Below are 19779 nucleotides of genomic sequence, written 5' to 3' on the forward strand. Positions count from 1 at the left end.
GGCTCATGTATCCAGGGCTCGGTTGTCTTCCAGGACTGGGCTGTGCAAGGAGCAAACTCAAATTCTGCACATCCACCTCTGAATGGAATATGATGTGTAAATACAGCAGTAGATTACAATTTCCTGCTTCCCCTCCTTCAACACCTCCTAATGGGAGCCCGACCACAATAAACAAATGAGAATGAATGCAATGCAATGGGAGCTGATGCTGGAGGTCCTGCCCGGTCACACGTCCAGCATTGAATCCATCCGCTGGGAACTCCATGAGTCATAACAGGATTGTTATTTATTTCCTTATAAATGAGATAAAATGAAGAATAAACATATTTACAACAAGAAACTCACAGCACAATCTGAAACAGGTGGAGAAGGATCGGTGAGTCTGTCGAGTTGGGTTGGATTGTCCACGCTGTATCCTTAAACAGCAGAGTTTCTGAATCCATGTCCTCCTCTGGGCCGGCTCCTGTGGAATTTGACAAAGGACGACTCTTAAGAAGACCGCATCCCCTCGGAGACGAGGCCCCATCTATAGGAAGGAACTGCAGCACATTATATATGAGTTGATCCTGCTGGGGAAATCTTTGATGAGTTGTCAGGAAAGTACTTTAAAAAATTCCTCATACTTCAGGCTGCCTTCCCGCGAATGCTCCGGGATTATTGCACAAACCCTCTGTGAGCCGATATATGGGGCGATCGAGCACAATGTTAAAAGACAGGCCCTTTGTACCTCCTCACTCTTTTCATTCAGGTGTAGCAACAAACTGACCAGGTTCAGGTGGATCTGTTCCATAAAGGAAGCCCTTGAATGTCCGTGTCCACATTTGGCCAAAGTGCCAAACACGGTAAATGCGGCAGCACGAACCTGAGTGGATTTGAACTCAAAGAAAGATCGAATTCCTTTTGTTAGTTCAATATAAATGGGTCTGATAGCATTGACACTAAGCTGGTCCAAGATCTTTGAGAGAGTTGATGTCACTTCAGTCATGAATTCCTCTTCATGGTAATCCTTGCCCTGCAGTATGTTACTCATTGCAGCCAACAGGTCTGAAGCGTGTCTCTCCATCAGTCCAGATACTCCAATTGGAATATTCCCCAGCCCCCTAATACAGAGCAACCTGACAGCCAGAGTCGAATCCAGTAGACCCATGAGCAAGCTATCCACCAGGGTGTTAGTGAGTAACATGTGGGAGATGGACGTACATTTTAAAAGTTCAGCAAAGAAGGCAGCCACAGTGGCTTTCTGGCCCACCTGTGTAGTTGACAGGACAGGTGCTAGATCCACCACAATCCCAACCAGCTGGTGCTCATTGAACAAGCTCATCGCTCTAGCGAGCAGAGCAATCCCATTGTGGTGGGTGTGTGGGTCCAACATTAAATCCCAGCCTCCCTTCTCCTGGACAAAATCTACCACCACTTCATTGTGCACTCGATTCAGCACGGCCCTGAGAGTCTCTACTGAGAACAGGCAAAGCTCTCGGCTTCTGCACACTGCTGTTGTTGATGGGTTTTCTGACTGCTCCAATTCGCAGCAAGGAATAAAGTCAGAAGGCACATTCACTTAGATGGAGGAACCGAGATGTGTTAACAGAGCAGTGAATAAGTCAGAATACAAGGTGTTTACAGCCTCTGCAGACTCCGGCTCTGAGATCATCTCGTACACAGCGCAAGTAACAGCCAGAGGATCAAGGCTCTCGGTTTCTGTCACTGAATGGCTTCTTTCACTAAATGCCACCGATCTGTTCGGGTATTGCATCAGTTGTTTCAATGAAGTGTCAGCCAATTGGGTCTTCTTTGCTACTGACCTCCAGATGGCGCTGGTGCACTCGCCCACAGGGAACCTGAGGAGACAACGCACAACGGCTGGCAGGTGCTGGGAAGTGAGCAGAGTGAAGGTTTGTAGAACTGTCAATGTCACTTCCTGCTGTGTGATTGCTGCCATTTGAAGGTGCAGTGCCTCGAGGATCTCTGAGAGTTGATCCTCCAGCTCAGGGCCACGTCGCTTTATCACAGCTTTCAGTGTAACAGCAGCTGCATTGGAACAGCTGGTTTGGTGGTCAACCAGCCCTTTGAAGAGCATAAAGAGCAGGTTGGCCAGCTGGTCCCGGGGCAAGTGCTGGGAAATGAGTTGTGCGAGCTCGGAGCATCCTTTAAAGAGGACTGTGGTGTCAGTGCTCGCCAATTGTTGGTCAATTCTTCTCAGAATCCCTTCCTGCTCATATTGCTCATCTGGATTCACACCTTCAGAACACGCCTGGATCTTTAGTAGGATGTACAAACAGTCCATGGCCCTCTGCCGTATGGTAAGCAACGGGTCAACACATCGTGGCAGCAGCTGACCAACTACAGCCCCCAAGTCAATCGGTGCCATTATATTTTCAGCATCAAGCTCCTGCCAGTAGAATGTCAGCAGCTTCGAGGTCATGTCTACTGCTCGCTCTCTTTCATATTCCCGCGGTGATATTATCCATGTCTCCACATATTTGTATATGGTCTGGAGACCCTCAGGGGACAGGTTCTGAAGCAAAAGTTGTTTCAGGAGACAGTAGAGAGCGGCCACACTATCAGTGTAAAGATCTCTTCCTCCTGGGTTAAGAGCTGTCCCGTCCTGGTCCTGGTTGGGGTCCACAAAAACTAAACTGAAAATACTCCTCAAACAGCTTTTAATTAACTGGCATTGATCAGCTTCATTTAGCCGTGGGTTCAGTTGGACAAGGTGCAGGCAGGCATTCATTGCCAACGGCCGAATAGGAGTCTGCAGCAGCTCTGTTGGCTCAGCCTCGATAAGTTGTTGCATGTATTTCAGTAGCTCACTTTTCCTGCTGAAACTCGAGGGGAATGTCCGACTACTGCACTGCACTGCTCTGGCTATCAGGGTCACGCTCTTTATAAGGCTCAAGGTCAGAGTCAAATCCTGGGATTCTTCCTTTAACCTCTGTCCAAGCTGGTTGAGTTGCTCATTTAAAAGTGACAGAATGTGGTTCTCTGTTCGTGATAATAAAAGGTCCAGTGGAGCTTTGATTGCCAGATACCCAGAGCAAAGGACCAGTGTGCTCTTAGCATTGTCCACCTCAAGATCAGACTGATCCTTATCAACATGGAGGGAACTTCTGGACTTCTTCAGGAGGTTTAAGTTACAATCCATGAGGCTGCTGAAGGTGGCTTCAAAGTTGGTGATAGAGCAGAAACCAATTCCAACAGCCACACCCTCTCTCTCAACGGCCTCCCTGTGCTGAGCACTCTGCAGCATTTGTCCAATCTGCCTCTTTATATCTGTGCTACCTGAGTGATGTAGCACCATCCCAAGGCATTTGTAAAGAAACCCCTTCTGTTGTGGATAACTGTGGGAGATTGAGATCTGTTGGGTTATTACATCAATCAACTGGCATGTCCACTGCTCGTCATGAATTGTTTCCAGAGTTTTGGACAACAGCGGGATGAGTCTCTCCTCCCATTCTTGCTGGGGCAGGGGTTTCTCTGAAGTCTCCACCAAGTTATTAACGAACAATGGAATTTCCTCCTCCCACCTCTGCACTATTGCTTCATGAATATTCAGGCTCATGGCCTGTAGCAGCCTCAGTGCAGCAGCACCCCGGCCTTCTCCCTCACAGGGACAACCCGCTATAACCAGAAGCTGGGTCAGCAGTGCCTGAGGATTGGGGAAATTTGTATGTTGTTTATAAATGAGGAAATACTTCTCATCTCCGGCTTGCAGCTTCTTCTTCGCAAGTTGTGTTAAACACGGAGAGACCATTGTTAGTCCTTTGGTGTATTGAGCCAAGGTAATGTGCAGTAGGAATGGCCAGAGTACATCCTCCATACTCTCCAGAACTGTCAGAGTTAACATCATCACTTCACATATTCGACTCAAGTCTCCATGGGTAACCTGATCTTCATCAATATCCAATGGGATTTGGTTACATGAGTCGGTGCAGAGAACATATTGTTTCATGACAAACTCCACCATTATTCGTCCTCCTTCTAGATCTAGGTAACCTTCGAGGGCCATGGCACCAATTGTCTCCACAATCAGCTTCTTGACATTGTTGTTGTTGTCTAGAAGCACCAGTTTCAGCTCAGCCACAATTTTGACCTTCCTCCTTTCCAGCTGTGAAGGGACAGCCCTGATAAGTTGCTTGAGGACACTTAGTGCTCCCAGTCTAGTTTGTGGATTCTTGGTTTCCAACTGGCGGAGAGGAATTCGATGATTGAGTCGGCATGATCTTGGGCCAGAACAGTGTAGCAGCCAAGGATCTGATTGTGATTCTCAGCAGCAAGCCGGTTATCACAATCCACTGGAACACAAAACTGTTTGTGCAAGTTGTTAAGCAAATCCTCTATCTGTGTTCGCAGACTTTTACTTCGCATATTGACGGCAGTAGCTACAATCTGACACAGACTACGGCTGATAACAAGTTGTTCGGACTGAAATTTATAGAGAAGCAGGATTCCAGGAATAATCTCGGCAGTTCTATCTCTAGGCTGTCTTTGGGCATCAAGGTGGTACAGTAACCCAGAGCTTCCACTATTATGATGTTTAATGGTGACTCCGTCTTCTCAAGCCACTTATTGAAAAGCAAATCATAGGCAATGTCCATCTCATTGGCAAAGGATTCTTTAGTCACTGTTGTCTGTGGCCACTTCTCTATATCATCCATGTAGAGTAGAATGTTCTTGCTGAAAGCACTCAGTGCTGCGGCAAACACTGATTTATGGTAGTCGAATGTGACATCCATCAGCACTGGCATCATAACCTCTCGGATGGGCTTGATTAAAGGTACCATCCCATGGACATGGGCTGATGTCAGCCTTATCAATGTTTTGATCATATAAACATGGGATGGATACCCTTTCTTCATATCTTCCAAGGTAACCGCCAGCACTTCTTGTGTAAATCCTAAGCCAATGGCAACCAGGAGGTTACATGCAGCTTCCTGGCTCTGCTGGTCTGCCTCGATCAACGTGGTCGCTCTGAGGTAAGCCATAACGATGAGAGAGTCAGCCACATGGTGTTGAATGAAGCTGAGATTGTCTTGGACGATCATCACCATGGTGTTCAGAATGATTGTGCTCTCTTCATCCCGGAGCCAGACACGGTCCCAGAGGTAGTGACGGCAAGTGAGGAGGACATATTCTGGCCAATGATGTCCCAGTCTATATATAGTCTGGAATATTCCTCGTCGAATGTTGTTATCATTATCGACCAGTCTCTTTAACAGAGCCATCAAGAAAGTGCCAATTCTTCCAGTTGGTTGCTGTGACATTTTCGGGGTCTCGGTTGGTTTCTCTGCAATTTATAATATCACTATAGCAGGGGTATAAGGACAGAAGTAAATTCCATTTGATGCATTGACTTTAGCTCTATCCCAGCTATCCCAGCCTCGCAACCAACTGTATGGTGAACTCCTCCATTAATTGAATTCATCCCCTCAGCTGGTGCATTATTCCAAATATTGATCATCCTTTGAGTTAGAAATGCATTTTTCATTCATTTTAATTACATCTCTATTTCTCCACTTGGCACGAAAGGATGTAGTGTAATATTTTGGGTTCACTTTTTCTGTGCCAATGATTGGCTTTCTTTACTATCAATGTTTTGCATCGATTACAAAGTGGAGGAGTCTGGTGTGAGGCAGACGTGTGCGAGACCCAAGATTTCTTTCTGTGTAGTGGTGGACCTCTCCTGAGATGACATGTTGGGTAAGGTGGTGGATGGTGGAGGTGGATTGCTGTGATTGAAGGTGTATGTAGTGCAGCAAGTAGTTTGTGAATGAAGTGAGAGATTGAATTTGAGGGTGTGTGAGAGTGGAGATGGTGAGTGATGGGGAATGTGCTGTGTCTGAGAGTACGGGAGTGGTGTGTGAGAGTGGAGATGGTGAGTGATGGGGAATGTGGTGTGTCTGAGAGTACGGGAGTGGTGTGTGAGAGTGGAGATGGTGAGTGCTGGGGAATGTGCTGTGTCTGAGAGTACGGGAGTGGTGTGTGAGAGTGGAGATGGTGAGTGATAGGGAATATGCTGTGTCTGAGAGTACAGGAGTGGTGTGTGAGAGTGGAGATGGTGAGTGATGGGGAATGTGCTGTGTCTGAGAGTACAGGAGTGGTGTGTGAGAGTGGAGATGGTGAGTGCTGGGGAATGTGGTGTATCTGGGAGTACGGGAGTGGTGTGTGATTGCTGATTCTCCAATATGAGTGGTATCCGTGCCCAGCCCATCAACTGTTCTGATGCCCCATTGGTGTATCAGGGGAAATTGAGAGAAGGTTGCCTGGTCTGTCACCTACAGCCAATATGGTGGACGGCGCGGATCCTGTCGGAATTGTGCGCCTGCTTCCTGCCCGATATTTTTGGGACCGTGGAGGCCATGTAGCACCTCGAAAATGTGGGCCACACGTCCCAACTTCAAGGCCAAAGTCATCCAGAATAAAGAGTTAGAAACTTTGATATCCTGGATCCCAGTGAGATCCTGAACTCGGAAACCCATCCACTGTGCTCCAGTATCCCCCTTTCTCCTGAAATCAGACAGCCTGCTAGCCAGGGCCTTCTCCCACTGCTCCCAACCCTGGGAGTCTTCAGATTCTGCAGACCCTCCGCAATGCTTTTAGACCCTCCCCATTGCATTTAGACACTCGCTAATGACTTCAAACCCAACCGGTGTCTCCACACCATCCCTAGACCCTCCCCAGTCCCTCCAGACTCTCCCAGTCCCTTCAGACCCTCCCCAGTCCCTCTAGACTCTCCTCGGTCCCTCCAGTGTCATGTGTCCAGAATCACTCTCTGTGTCACTCTCACACTTCACTCACTCGAATATCATATTCACAAAATATAAACAAATCACAATTCAAGTGCTTCATAGCTTACCAATCAGAATAACAATAATCAATTCTACACAGAAACAAATCAGCTACTCCCAGGTAAACTTCACAATTTATAACAGAACAAATATGTAAAAACATTAAAAATCTGCAATTATTTTCCAATTTTCTCAGAAATGTTCTGCCATGAAGCCTATGTTTTGCCATGAGCCTGGGGCTTGAGTTTTGCTCTGAGGCCACTGTCAGCACTCCTGTGTGACAGGTTTCTAGCCGTCTGGTGCAATGCCACAGATATCCTGCCAAATCCTGCAGAGGACTTTACCAGAATGGTAGCAGGGATAAAAGACTTCAGTTACGTGGAGAGATGAGAGAAACTGGGATTGTTCTCCTTGGAGAAGGTTAAGAGGAGATCTAACAGAGATGTTTTCACAGTAAATAAGGAGGAGCTGTATCCAGTGGCTAAAGGTCGCTAACCAGAGGACACAGAGTTAAGTGATTGTCAAAAGAACCAGAGGCGACATGCGGAAACGTTTTTTACGCAGCGAGTTGTGATCTGGAATGCACGGCCTGAAAGGGTGGTGGAAGCAGATTCAATAAGAAATTTCAAGAGGAAATTGGATAAAGACTTGAAGGGGAAATTTTGCAGGGCTATGTGGAAAGAGCAGGGGAATGGGATTCATTGGATAGGTCTTTCAAAGACCCAGCTCAGGCAGAATGGGCCAAATGCTCTCCTTCTGTGTTGTGTGATTCTATGGTTCTATGAGTTGTTAAACCAACCCGGCCATCCTCAGTGCTTGTACACCCTTACTTCAAGTGTTTCCAGACCTCCCCACCCGTGTTAGGGCTCCCTGCCCCGTTGCTCACCCATCCCTCGCGCTTGCCAGCTTGCTCGCCTGCCTGTGCAGGGTTCCTTTCTGCCCTACCTACTCGCCCACCCATTGACCTACAGAGACTGATGGTCAGCGGGGAATGAGGTTACTGGAGAGCGGGGAATGGGTTGTGCTGTGTGGGTAAGGGGTTGTGATGGAGAGTGGGGAATGGGTTGTGCTGTGTGGGTAAGGGGTTGTGATGGAGAGCGGGGAATGGGTTGTGCTGTGTGGGTAAGGGGTTGTGATGGAGAGTGGAGAATGGGTTGTGCTGTGTGGGTAAGGGGTCATGTTGGAGAGTGGGGAATGGGTTGTGCTGTGTGAGTAAGGGGTCGTGTTGGAGAGTGGAGAATGGGTTGTGCTGTGTGGGTAAGGGGTTGTGATGGAGAGTGGAGAATGGGTTGTGCTGTGTGGGTAAGGGGTCATGTTGGAGAGTGGAGAATGGGTTGTGCTGTGTGGGTAAGGGGTCGTGTTGGAGAGTGGGGAATGGGTTGTGCTGTGTGGGTAAGGGGTTCTGTTTGTGAGTGGATGGTGAAAACCTGATGAAGGCTTGTGGGATGAGCTTTGAGTAACAAAGAGAGAGACTGAGGGCAGATACAAAGAAGAGACAGGCGAGGGAAAAGGACGTATGGCAGGAAATTGAAACGAAACTCATCGCATGCCAAATCCCGTCGGACTGGCCATCGCCCGATTCCAATTTGCCTCGTGCCCTCCACTACCACATGACATGCAGAATGGAAAAATTACCCTCAATGTTTCATGCAGGAAATTTAGGCAGTGGCATCTTTAGGACCGTGCAATTGGATAGGGCTCTGAGCCAATCACGGACCTCGGGTGGATCAAGGAACAGCACAGCTCTGAAATGGCTGATCCTGATCAGTTAGTCAACTATTTTTAAATGATGTGTTAGGACGGGGCTCAGGAACAGGCATAGGCCATTCAGCCCATTGAGCCTGTTCCACCATTCTGCACCCCCTCCATCTCTCCATCTGGATCACGATCCCGCTCTCATTCCACCCCCTATCCCCACTGTGGTCTCCGTGCTCTACCTCGCCGATTTCCTGAACTTCTCTTCCCTCCGAGTTCCCGACCTCCTTCCCCCTCCCAATTCTCTCCACCCCTCTAATTCCTACACTTTCTCCCCTCTCCGATCCCCACTCTCTCTCCCTCTCCGATTCCCACACTCTCCTCCTTCCAATTCCTTCTCTCTCTCCCCCATCAGATTCTCACTCTCTCTTACCTGTCTGATCCACATTCTCTCTCCCTCCAATTCCCAATCTCTCTCTCCCCTCCGGTTCCCTCTCTCTCTCCCCCTCCGATTCCTTCCCTCTGTCCCCACTACGATTCCCACACTCTCTCCTGCCCCTCACCCGATTTCTGCTCTCTCTCCTCTACAATTCCCTCTCTCTCTCCCTCCAATCTCCTCTCTCTTTCCCCTCCTCCCACTCCCTCCTCTTTCTCCCTCCAATTTCCTCTCTCCCCTCATCTCACTCCTCCCTCTCTCTCTCTCCCTCCAATCTCCTCTCCCTCCCCTCCTCTCTCTCCCCTCCTCCCACTCCCTTTCTCCCTCCATTTTCCTCACTCCCCCCTCTCTCTCCCACACCGCCTCTCTCCCTCCAATCTCCTCTCTCTCCGCTCCTCTCACCACCCCCTCTCTCTCACCCACCCCCTCCTCCCACTCCCTTTGTCCCTCAAATTTCCTCACTCCCCCTTTCTTTCACCCCCCTCCAATCTTCTCTCTTTCCCCTCCTCTAACCCGCCTCTGTCTCAGACCCCGCTCCTCCCTCCAATCTCCTCTCTCTCCGCTCCTCTCACCACCCCCTCTCTCTCACCCACCCCATCCTCCCACTCCCTTTGTCCCTCAAATTTCCTCACTCCCCCTTTCTCTTTCACCACCCTCCAATCTTCTCTCTTTTCCCTCTCTCTCACCCCCCCTCCTCCCTCCAATCTCCTCTCTCTTCCCTCCTCTCACTCCTCCGCCCCCTCCCCACCCCCTCTGATTCCCTCTCTCACTCACCTTTCGATCCTTTCTCTCCCCCCCTCGACCATCAATGGATCGACTGACCTACACCTTATGGATCTGAGGAAAGCATGGCCCAGGGTGCATGCTGCAACTGTTGGGTGCTGTACATGTGTGGCTTCGGTAAGCAGCACGAAGGGAACTCGCTGCTCATGTGCGGCTCCGGGAAACCGCGCACATGTGCAGAGCCGCAAGGATGTTCGTGCAGCCTAGTACAGTGTTGTTTTATTTGCTGTGACTATTCCTGTTCAATCGGAAGGGAAATCTCACTGTTAAACCATTTTAATTCTCAACGAAAGATTCCTTCTTTCGTTTACTCACAGTCTGAAGTCACTCTTTGTCTCCTCGATGACTTTTGCCTGATATTTTGAAGAATTATCTCTTCCTTAGAATTTGATTAATTTAACAACTGAATTCTGTAAACAAACAATTTTTGATCACAGCAGATTCGGACCAATTTACAAACTGAACTCTGGAAACCAATGGTTTTGAGCTCCACAGTTCCTGATCTGATTAGAAACTGAGTTGCGTGAACCAACGATTTTGATCTACACAGATTCTGAAGACTTTGGTAAGATTTAAACAAACTTGCCCCTTACTTGGCAAGACCTTTTCAGCATCTGCACTTCAGCTACTGGTGAAACCCACTTCCCTCTGTGTTGCCATGGTTGTCACTGTGATGTCATGTGACATAACCTCCTGAGTAACAATGTGGGGGGTGATGCAGACCCTGGGTTGAGTGCCCATATAAGGACTGCAAGCTGTTTGAGGCTAGCTGGGGTTAAGCACAGACCTGAGATACATTGCGGGTAATTTTACTCGAAGTCGTCCATTGGGAATCCTGTGCCAGATCCAGTCGGACTGTCAATCTCCCAGTTGCAATTTGCCTCATGCCCTCCACTGCCGCTGGCCATCCCAAAAGTGAAATGTACCCTCAATGTTTAAAGCATGTAATTTAGGCAGTGGCATCTTTAGGACTAGACAATTGGGGCCTGCCGATGCAGAGTTGCTTTCTGCCCCACCTGTTCGCCCACCCATCGACCCGCAGAAGCTGTGCACTCACCAAGCCCACTTGTCTCTCCACACACACTGCCTCCCACCCTCCGTACATGGCCGACCCCAGAGCTTTGTCCCACTGTGTTGTGTGCGGGCTCACCAGGGCCTGGTGTCTCTCAAAATCGATCCGCCGCACCTCTCATAAATGCTCTTTGGTTCCTGGTTTTTGATCCAATTTCTTCTTTTGTTCTGCCTTCTAGCCTGAATTCCAATGGATACTCCTCTAATTAGGGCTCATTTTATATGAACCTTCCATTATGAAGGGATGGAGGGACTGAGGGTAGTGTCACCAAGTTTGCTGATCATACAAAGATGGGTGGGAAAGCAAGGAGACTAAAAATCTTCAAAGGGATAGAGACAGGCTAAGTGAGTGGGCAAAAATTTGGCAGATGGAGTAAAATGTGGTAAAGTGTGAGGTTATCCACTTTGGCAGAAAAAATGAAAAAGCAAATTATTATTTCAGTGGAGAGAAATTATAAAATGCTGCAGTACAGAGGAACCTGGGGGTTCCTTGTGCATGAAACACAAAAAGTTAGTATGCAGGTACAGCAAGTAATCAGGAAGGCAAATGGAATGTTGGCCTTTATTGCAAAGGGAATGGAGTATAAAAGTAAGGAAGTCCTGCTACAACTGTACAGGGTATTGGTGAGGCCACACCCAGAGTACTACGTACAGCTTTGGTATCCTCATTTAAGGAGGGATATGCTTGTATTGGAGGCAGTTCAGAGAAGTTTCACTAGGTTGATTCATGAGATGAAGGGGTTGACTTCTGAGGAAAAGTTGAATTGGTTGGGCCTATACACATTGAAGTTTAGATGCATTTGATGTGATCGTATTGAAACACATAAGATATTGAGGGGGCTTGACAAGGTAGATGCAGCGAGGATGTTTCCCCTCATAGGGGAATCGAGAACAAGGGGACATAGTTTCAGAATAAAGCATCGCCCATTTAAAACTGAAATGAGGAGGAATTTCTTCTCTCAGAGGATTGTAAATCTGTAGAATTCTCTGCCTCAGAGAGCTGCGGAGGCTAGATCATTGAATATAGTTAAGGTGGAGATAGACAGAGTTTTGAGTGATAAGGGAGTGAAGATTATGAGGAGCGGGCAGAGAAGTGGAACTGAGCCCAAGATCAGATCAGCCATGATCTTATTGAATGGCAGAGCAGATTTGAGGGTCCAAATGGCCTACTCCTGCTCCTATTTCTTTTGTTCTTATTACTCTACCTGCTGCTCTGTTCCTTTCAACAATGTCTTAGAGATGCCTTCTGACACATGGAGATTAAGGGGCTGATTCTCCCCAGCTGCTAATGATGGAAGTAAGAGGGGAGATGATGAACACTGGCCAAAGACCCATTTAAATCACTCCAGGATTACTTGGGCCTTCCCCAAAGGAGTGGATCTGCGCCTGGACCATCGCCTGCTAGCGTTCCCATGGAAACGAGCTAGTAGGAAGGCATTGCTGGCTCTACAGTCCCATTTCCCTGCCCTTGTCTTATTTGTTATGACGATTCCTGTTCAATCGGAAGGGAAATTTCACTGTTAAACCATTTTAATTCGCAACTAAAGATTCCTTCTTTTATTTACTTACCGTCTGAAGTCACTCTTTGTCTCCTTGATGACTTTTGTCTGATATTTTGAAGAATTATCCCTTCCTTGGAATTTGATTAATTTAACAACTTATTTCTATAAACAAATGATTTTGATCATCACAGATTGGACCTATTTACAAACTGAACTCTGGAATCCAATGGTTTTGAGCTCCATGGTTCCTGATGTGATTAAAAACTGAGTTGCATGAACAAACGATTTTGATCGACACAGATTTTGAAGATTTTGGTAAGGTTTAAACAAACTTGCCCCTTACTTGTCGAGCGCCTTTCAGCATCTGCACTTCAGCTACTGGTGAAACCCACTTCAATCTGTGTTGCCATGGTTTTCACTGTGATGTCATGTGACATAACCTCCCGAGTAACAATGTGGAGGTGATGCAGGGCCGAGGTTGAGTGCCCATATAAGGACTGCAAGTTTTTGAGGCTGGCTGGGGGCTGGGGTTAAGCACAGAACTGAGATACATTGGGGGCAGCTTTACTCTAAGCCGTCCATCGGGAAACTGCTGGGGTAACACTGGTTTAGCGCCCTGCCCATTCTCACTCTCCATTAAAGTCATCATGTGGAACATAAACACCGGCATAGAAATGATGGGCTGAATGGCGTGTTTCTATGCTGTAAATTCTATGTAATTCTATGTAAATGTTGATTAATTTCCCCATATCCTGGCCTCTAGAGTGGCCCACTTTGTGAAACTGATGAAATGGATGAGGGAATGGTGAGATGTTAGCGCAAAGCTGGTTAAAGAGGCATTAAGCTGATTGCACACAGTGAGCATGGTCAGCTCATTTCAATCATTACCATCACATCCTGACATCATTTTGGGTTTACGACAGCAGCTGGTAAAATGTGGAATGCGAGAAAGTTGGCTGCAGCTCAAATTTAAAGCGATGCACCTCCTTAATGGCAGCTGATTTCATTTGGGAACGGGGAAATTTCAACCTCATCCGCCTGGCAGGAAACTGGTGTGTTAGGATTTACCATCAGAGGCTGTGCCGGTAAATTGGGAAGGGTTTTGTGTTGAGTGGGGAAGGGGTTATGTTGAGTGGGGAAGGGGTTGTGTTGAGTGGGGAAGTGGCTGTGTTGAGTGGGGAAGGGGTTGTGTTGAGTGGGAAGGGGTTGTGTTGAGTAGGGAAGGGTTGTGTTGAGTGGGGATATGGCTGTGTTGAGTGGGGAAATGGATGTGTTGAGTGGGGAAGGGGCTGTGTTGAGTAGGGAAGGGGTTGTGTTGAGTGGGGAAGTGGCTGTGTTGAGTGGGGAAGGGGTTGTGTTGAGTGGAGAAGGGATTGTGTTGAGTGGGGAAGGGGTTGTGTTGAGTGGAGAAGGGATTGTGTTGAGTGGGGAAGGGGTTGTGTTGAGTGGGGAAGGGGCTGTGTTGAGTGGGGAAGGGGTTGTGTTGAGTGGGGAAGGGGTTGTGGTGGTGTGTGGATGGTGAAAACATGATGAAGTGTTGAACAGGCTCAGAAGGAGGTTGTGTACCGCGGTGGGGTCTGCAGCATTTGATGAGAGGGGAGCACGGACAAGGCTAGTGGGATAAGCTTAGAATAAAGAAGGGAAAGACATAGAATAGAATGATGAGGGAAAAGGTAGTATGTCAAGAAATTGAAGTGAAACTCACCCTGTGCCAGATCCTATCTCCCTGGCCATCCCCCTGTTCCGGTTTGCCTCGTATCCCCCACTGCCGCTGGCCATCTAGAACGGAAAATTTACCCTCCAGGTTTAGTGCAGGAAATTTAGGCTCGGCAGCTTCAGGACCATGCGATTGGATGGGGCTCCGAGCCAATCACAGACCCCGAGTGGATCCAGAAATAGCACAGCTATGAAATGGCTGACCCTGATCATTAGTCAACTATTTTTACAATACGTACTGGGCCAGTCAGCCCCTTGAGCCTGTTTCACCATTCAATTCGATCATGGCTGATCTGTTTCTCAACTCAATCAACACCCTTGGTTCTGTAATCCGAGTTAACTTCGCCCAACGAAAATTTATCTGTTACTGTTTTCAAATTTTCATCTTGCCCCCAGCCTCAACACCTTTCTGGTGAGAAAGTTACAGATTCCCGCTAACGGTTGTGTGCAGAAGTGCTCCTTACCCCATTGCTTCACCCATCCCAAGTGATTCCAGCTTGCCTGCCTGGCTGTGCAGGGTTGGTTTCTGCCCCACCGGCTCACCAGTCTTTCCCAAATTTGAGCCCCTGGCACCTCTCATAAATGCTCTTTGGTTCCGAGTTTTTAATCCAAAACCGTCCCTCATTCCACCTTCTAGTCTGAATTCCAACAGCTATTCCTTTAATTAGGGCTCATTTTATATAATCTTTTATTACTCTACCCGCTGCCCTGTGCACCTCCTCTCTGGTTTCTTTCAACAATGTCTTATACATGCCTTCTGACACTTGGATATTCAGGATCTGATTCTCCCAGGCTGCTAATGATAGGAAGGAAGAGGGGAGACTCTCGGCAAACACTGGACCAAAGACCCATTTACATCACTCCAGGATTACCTGGGCCTTCCCCAAGGGGATGGACCTGTGCCTGGAGCTCAGACTGCAAGTGTTCCCATGGAAACAAGGCAGCACAGAGGCATTCCTGGCTTTGTACAATTACAAAAGGATTTCATTAAGATAGCCTAGAGAACCAGGCCTAGGAATTGGATAAAGCCCGAAAATGGGCACGGGCAGCGCGATGTGCTCTCGCCCGGTCAAAGTGCTGCAGGCGGTACCCAGAATTCATTGTCTGTCATTGTGATGATTGCAGCGCTGATCCCAGCACTAAACATGTTTCTGATTGGCTTAGCGCTGAACAGGGGGCCAATATTGGGTGCAGTCTATTGGTCGATAATATTTGGCCGAGGCGCTCTGCACGACTTAAAGGGGAGTGCATTGTTGCAGAAGCACCTCATGGTCAGTGGTTAGTTGCGAATAAGGCTCTTGGCATCCATGAGCTTATCGTGGATGATTGCATCGACACATGGCCATGATGGAAACTTGGCTGAGGGATGATGACACCATACCCTTAACTGATGCCTCCCCACCTGGCTATATCTTCCACCACTTGCCCTGCTCAGACCTCCGTGGTGGCAGTGTGGTTCTCATCACCAAATCGTACATTGATCTGTCCCCTACTCCTCCAGCACTTTTTCCTCCTTTGAGCATCTCATCTTATTCCACCCCTCTCAACTCTCATTTAAAATTCGCAATACCGTCCATGCAAGTACCATAAAAATGTTATTGCTGAGATATCTTCACATTTCCTCCCTCAGTCTCTGCACCTAGTCACTTCTCATCCTCAGTGATTTCAACCTCTATCTCAATTCATCTTGCCCTCTCTCCTCTGAGTTCACTAGCCTCCTATCCTCAAAGTCTCTCTCTACATGTAAATGCCTCAACCAATAATTATGGCCACCCCCTTGTCCTTGCCATCTCTTGTGGCCTCGTTACTCCATCGTGTCAATCACAGTTAAGGCCCTCTCTGACTACTTCTTCGTATGTCGCTCTCCACCCACATCGCCCTTCCCCACCCAACCCTACTTCCTTCTGTATCCACCCCTGGAAAAAACTCTCTCCCAACTCTCTTGCAACTGCACTCCTGGGGGTTTAGATCCTTTACTTACTGTGGGGCAGCAGGCCTTCCATGCAGAATGCCAGAAGGATGTGGGAGGAGATAGGATGCAATGAGTGTTATCCTGAGGACCTGGATCCAGTGCCTCAAGTAGTTTAATGAACTCACACGAGTGGTGAAGGTGAGTGAATGCACCATTAGCCTCACACACTGTTCAACACACTACACCCCCATCACTCACCGACCAACAATCTCTCGCAATCACCACTCATACCTCACAATCAGAGTTTCACCTCACCCTCACACACTTACCACTGTTGCAAGACCAACACCCACATCTCACACACACTGCCAGCTATTCACCATGGCAGGCAAACACATTGCACCACACTCACTGATAGATTTCCCTTTCTCTTGCAGGTAAAGGTGGCTGGTAACCACCAGGAGCAGCAGCAGACGGCAGAGGGGAAGCTCGACTGCAGAATCTCACAGAGCTGGAGGAAGCAGTGCTGGAGATAATTGGAGGCCGTCACTGAGTCTGAGGCGAGCGGTGAAGTTGAAAGCATTGCTGATGATGACGTTACACTCAAACCTAATCCTTCTTCTCCCATTCCACTTCCCCCTCATCCCTTCTCAGTTACAGGCTGATATCTTGCATTTCCCCCTCCCCTCACCACAACCTGACCCATGTGCCTTTCTCCATTCAGATACCCAAGAACTGTCAGAGGCCAGCCTGTCCCCGAAGTTGTAGAGGAGAGTGACGGAGAAGAAGTGGCACTGTCACTCGATCTGACACTTCCAGGCACTAACTCAGAAAATGGCATTGTGCGTACTTTCGAGGGTAGTATAGAGGCGGGATGTGCATGTGGTGAGTCACCAGGCACAAGTGGGCTCCAGCCAGGCTGGGGGAAAGTGTAGCTCGGGTGCCTGATCCCCGGAGGGCCAACTCACACCTGGGTTCTGCTGCACAGGACTCAGATGATGACCTCGATGGGGCAACCTTCAGAAGAAGGGTGATGGGCATGTACACAGAAATTCTTGGTGCAATGGCAAGCCCGCCAGAGAGCCTCTTCTCAGTGTGAAGGAACATGAAGGAGTCCGGCTCCAACACGACATGGGCCTTTGCATGGAGCTTGAAGCCCATGATTTCCAGGATAGAGATGAGGGGCGTCGCCATTAGGACATTTGTGGACCAACCGTGATGCTGGGTGTGATGGGCGATGTTTCAGCTCCCATTAGAGCACAAGTGGAACTGGGAACTGACCCAACGTCTCAGTGCTGCAGTGCAAGCTCAGACTTCTCTCATGCAGGCTCAGCTTGTTGCCACACAAGCTCAGATTGATGCCATCATGGTTGCGTTGACGAGGGGGGAAAGGGGTTTTCAAGGTCTACAGCAGTCCAGCAATCTGTGCCCCATCAGATGACTAGGAATGCTGAGGCACTGCCCGGGGGAGTGGTATTAGCTCCGTGGAACCATACCCTGCTGCCCTCTCTCAGGATGGCAGCATTCAGGATGTGGGGGTCGCTGGTAAGGTCACCATTTATTGCCCATCTCTACTTGCATTTGACAAGGTGATGGTGAGCCACCTTCTTGAAGTGCTGCAGTCCGTGTGGTGATAATTCTTTGTAGCAGTTTGCTACAACTCAGAGGGCAGTTACGAGACAACCACATTGCTGTGGGTCTGGAGTCACATATCGGCCAGACCAGGTAAGGACAGCAGATTTCCTTGCCTAAAGGACGTTAGTGAAACAAATGTTTTTTTGCAGCAATCCAGTAATTTCATTGTCACCATTACTGATACTAGCTTTTTATTGCAGATTTATTTAATTCCAACTCTCACTCCTGCCACTCCGCCAGGGCCCTTGCTGCTGCCTCTCAGCCAGCCAGCCCAGACGACTGATGCCCATGCTGAGGTGGTCTAGTCTACAGCTGCACCTTCCAGGCCCAGAGCTGATCGAGGTCGACCTGCAAGGCCATCTGCACTCTCCCCCTGGGTAAGTCAGCAGCCTTTCAACAGCCATGCTGCAGCCACTGGGGCAGCACTGTGTGGGAGCCCTCGAGGAGCAAAGGAGCATGAAAGACGGAGACAAAGGGAATGCACAAGGATGATTATATTAGAACATAAGAAATATGAGCAGGAGTAGGTCATACAGCCCTCGAGCCTGCTCTGCCATTTAATACGATCATGGCTGATCCGATCATGGACTCAGTTCCACTTCCCTGCCTGCTCCCCATAACTTCTTGATCCCTTATCGGTTAAGAAGCTGCCTATCTCTGTCTTAAATTTATTCAATGTCCCAGCTTCCACAGCTCTCTGAGGCAGCGAATTCCACATATTTACAAATCTCTGAGAGAAGAAATTCCTCCTCATCTCAGTTTTAAATGGGCGGCCTCTTATTCTAAGATTATGCCTCCTAGTTCCAGTCTCCCCTATCAGTGGAAACATCCTCTCTGCATCCACCTTGTCAAGGCCCCTCATAATCTTATACGTTTCCATAAGATCACCTCTCATTCTTCTAAATTCTAATGAGTAGCGGCCCAACCTCCTCAACCTTTCCTCATAAATCCAACCCCCTCCTCTCCAGAATCAACCTAGTGACCCTTCTCTGAACTGCCTCCAAAGCAAGTATATCATTTCGTAAATATGGAAACCAAAACTACATGCAGTATTCCAGGTGTGGCCTCACCAATACCCTGTATAACTGTAGCACAACTTCCCTGCTTTTATATTCCATCCACTTTGCAGTAAAGGCCAAGATTCCATTGGCCTTCCTGATCATTTGCTGTATCTGCATATTAACCTTTTGTGTTTCTTCCACAAGAACCACCAGGTCCCACTGTACTGCAGCACTTTGCAATTTTTCTCCATTTAAATAATAACTTGCTCTTTTATTTATTCTGCCAAAGTGCATGACCTCACACTTTCCAACATTATATTCCATCTGCCAAATTTTGCCCACTCAATTAGCCAGTCTATGTCCTTTTACAGAATTTTTGTGTCCTCACACATTGCTTTTCCTCCCATCTTTGTATCGTCAGCAAACTTGGCTACGTTACACTCGGTCCCTTCTTCCAAGTCGTTAATATCGATTGTAGATAGTTGGGGTCCCAGCACGAATCACTGCAGCACCCCATTAGTTACTGATTGCCAACCCGAGAATGAACCATTTATCCCAACTCTCTGTTTTCTGTTGTTTAGCCAATCCTCTATCCATGCTAATATATTACCCCCAACCCTGTGAACTTTTATCTTGTGCAGTCAGCTTTTATGTGACACTTTGTCAAATGCCTTCTGGAAGTCCAAATATACCACATCCACTGGTTCCCCTTTATCCACCTCTTCATGACATCCTCAAAGAGTTCCAGCAAATTTGTCAAACATGACTTCCCCTTCATAAATCCATGCTGACTCTGCCTGACTGAATTATGCTTTTCCAAATGTCCTGCTACTGCTTCTTTAATAATTGACTTCCACATTTTCCCAACCACAGATGTTAGGCTAACTGGTCTAGTTTCCTGCTATTTGTCTGCCTCCTTTTTTATATAGGGACGTTTCATTTGCAGTTATCCAATCTGCTGGGTCCTCCCCAGAATCGAGGGAATTTTGGTAAATTACACCAATGCATCCACTATCCCTGCCACTATTTGACGTTGTTCTGTAGTTTGGTGTTGATTAATTTATAAATAATGTTTGGTATGTTTGTTTTGTGGTGGCTCTCATTTCAGCTTTGTGCCCAGGAGGTTACTGTGATGTGCCATGACAGAGGGACGGTTAGGTGGGGAAGTGGTGAGCAATGGGGATAGAAAATAGGAGCAGTAGTAGGCCATTCGGCCCTTCGAGTCTGCACTGCCATTCAATAT

General features: G+C 48.0%; 1 protein-coding gene across 1 annotated transcript in view; it reads right to left on the bottom strand.

The window, feature by feature from the left end:
- Window positions 1-1558: 1558 nt before the first annotated feature.
- The window catches only part of LOC139275587 (maestro heat-like repeat-containing protein family member 1), a 29058-nt gene continuing 10837 nt past the window's right edge, over window positions 1559-19779 (bottom strand). The window contains exons 4-5 of the mRNA XM_070892758.1: window positions 4401-5284; window positions 1559-4183 (exon numbers count right to left, since the gene is read on the bottom strand). Of these exons, the coding sequence (XP_070748859.1) occupies window positions 1559-4183; window positions 4401-5284 (3509 nt within the window). The remainder of the gene's footprint in view (window positions 4184-4400; window positions 5285-19779) is intronic.

The sequence above is a fragment of the Pristiophorus japonicus genome, chromosome 11, assembly GCF_044704955.1.
Source record: "Pristiophorus japonicus isolate sPriJap1 chromosome 11, sPriJap1.hap1, whole genome shotgun sequence".
Lineage (NCBI taxonomy): Eukaryota > Metazoa > Chordata > Chondrichthyes > Pristiophoridae > Pristiophorus > Pristiophorus japonicus.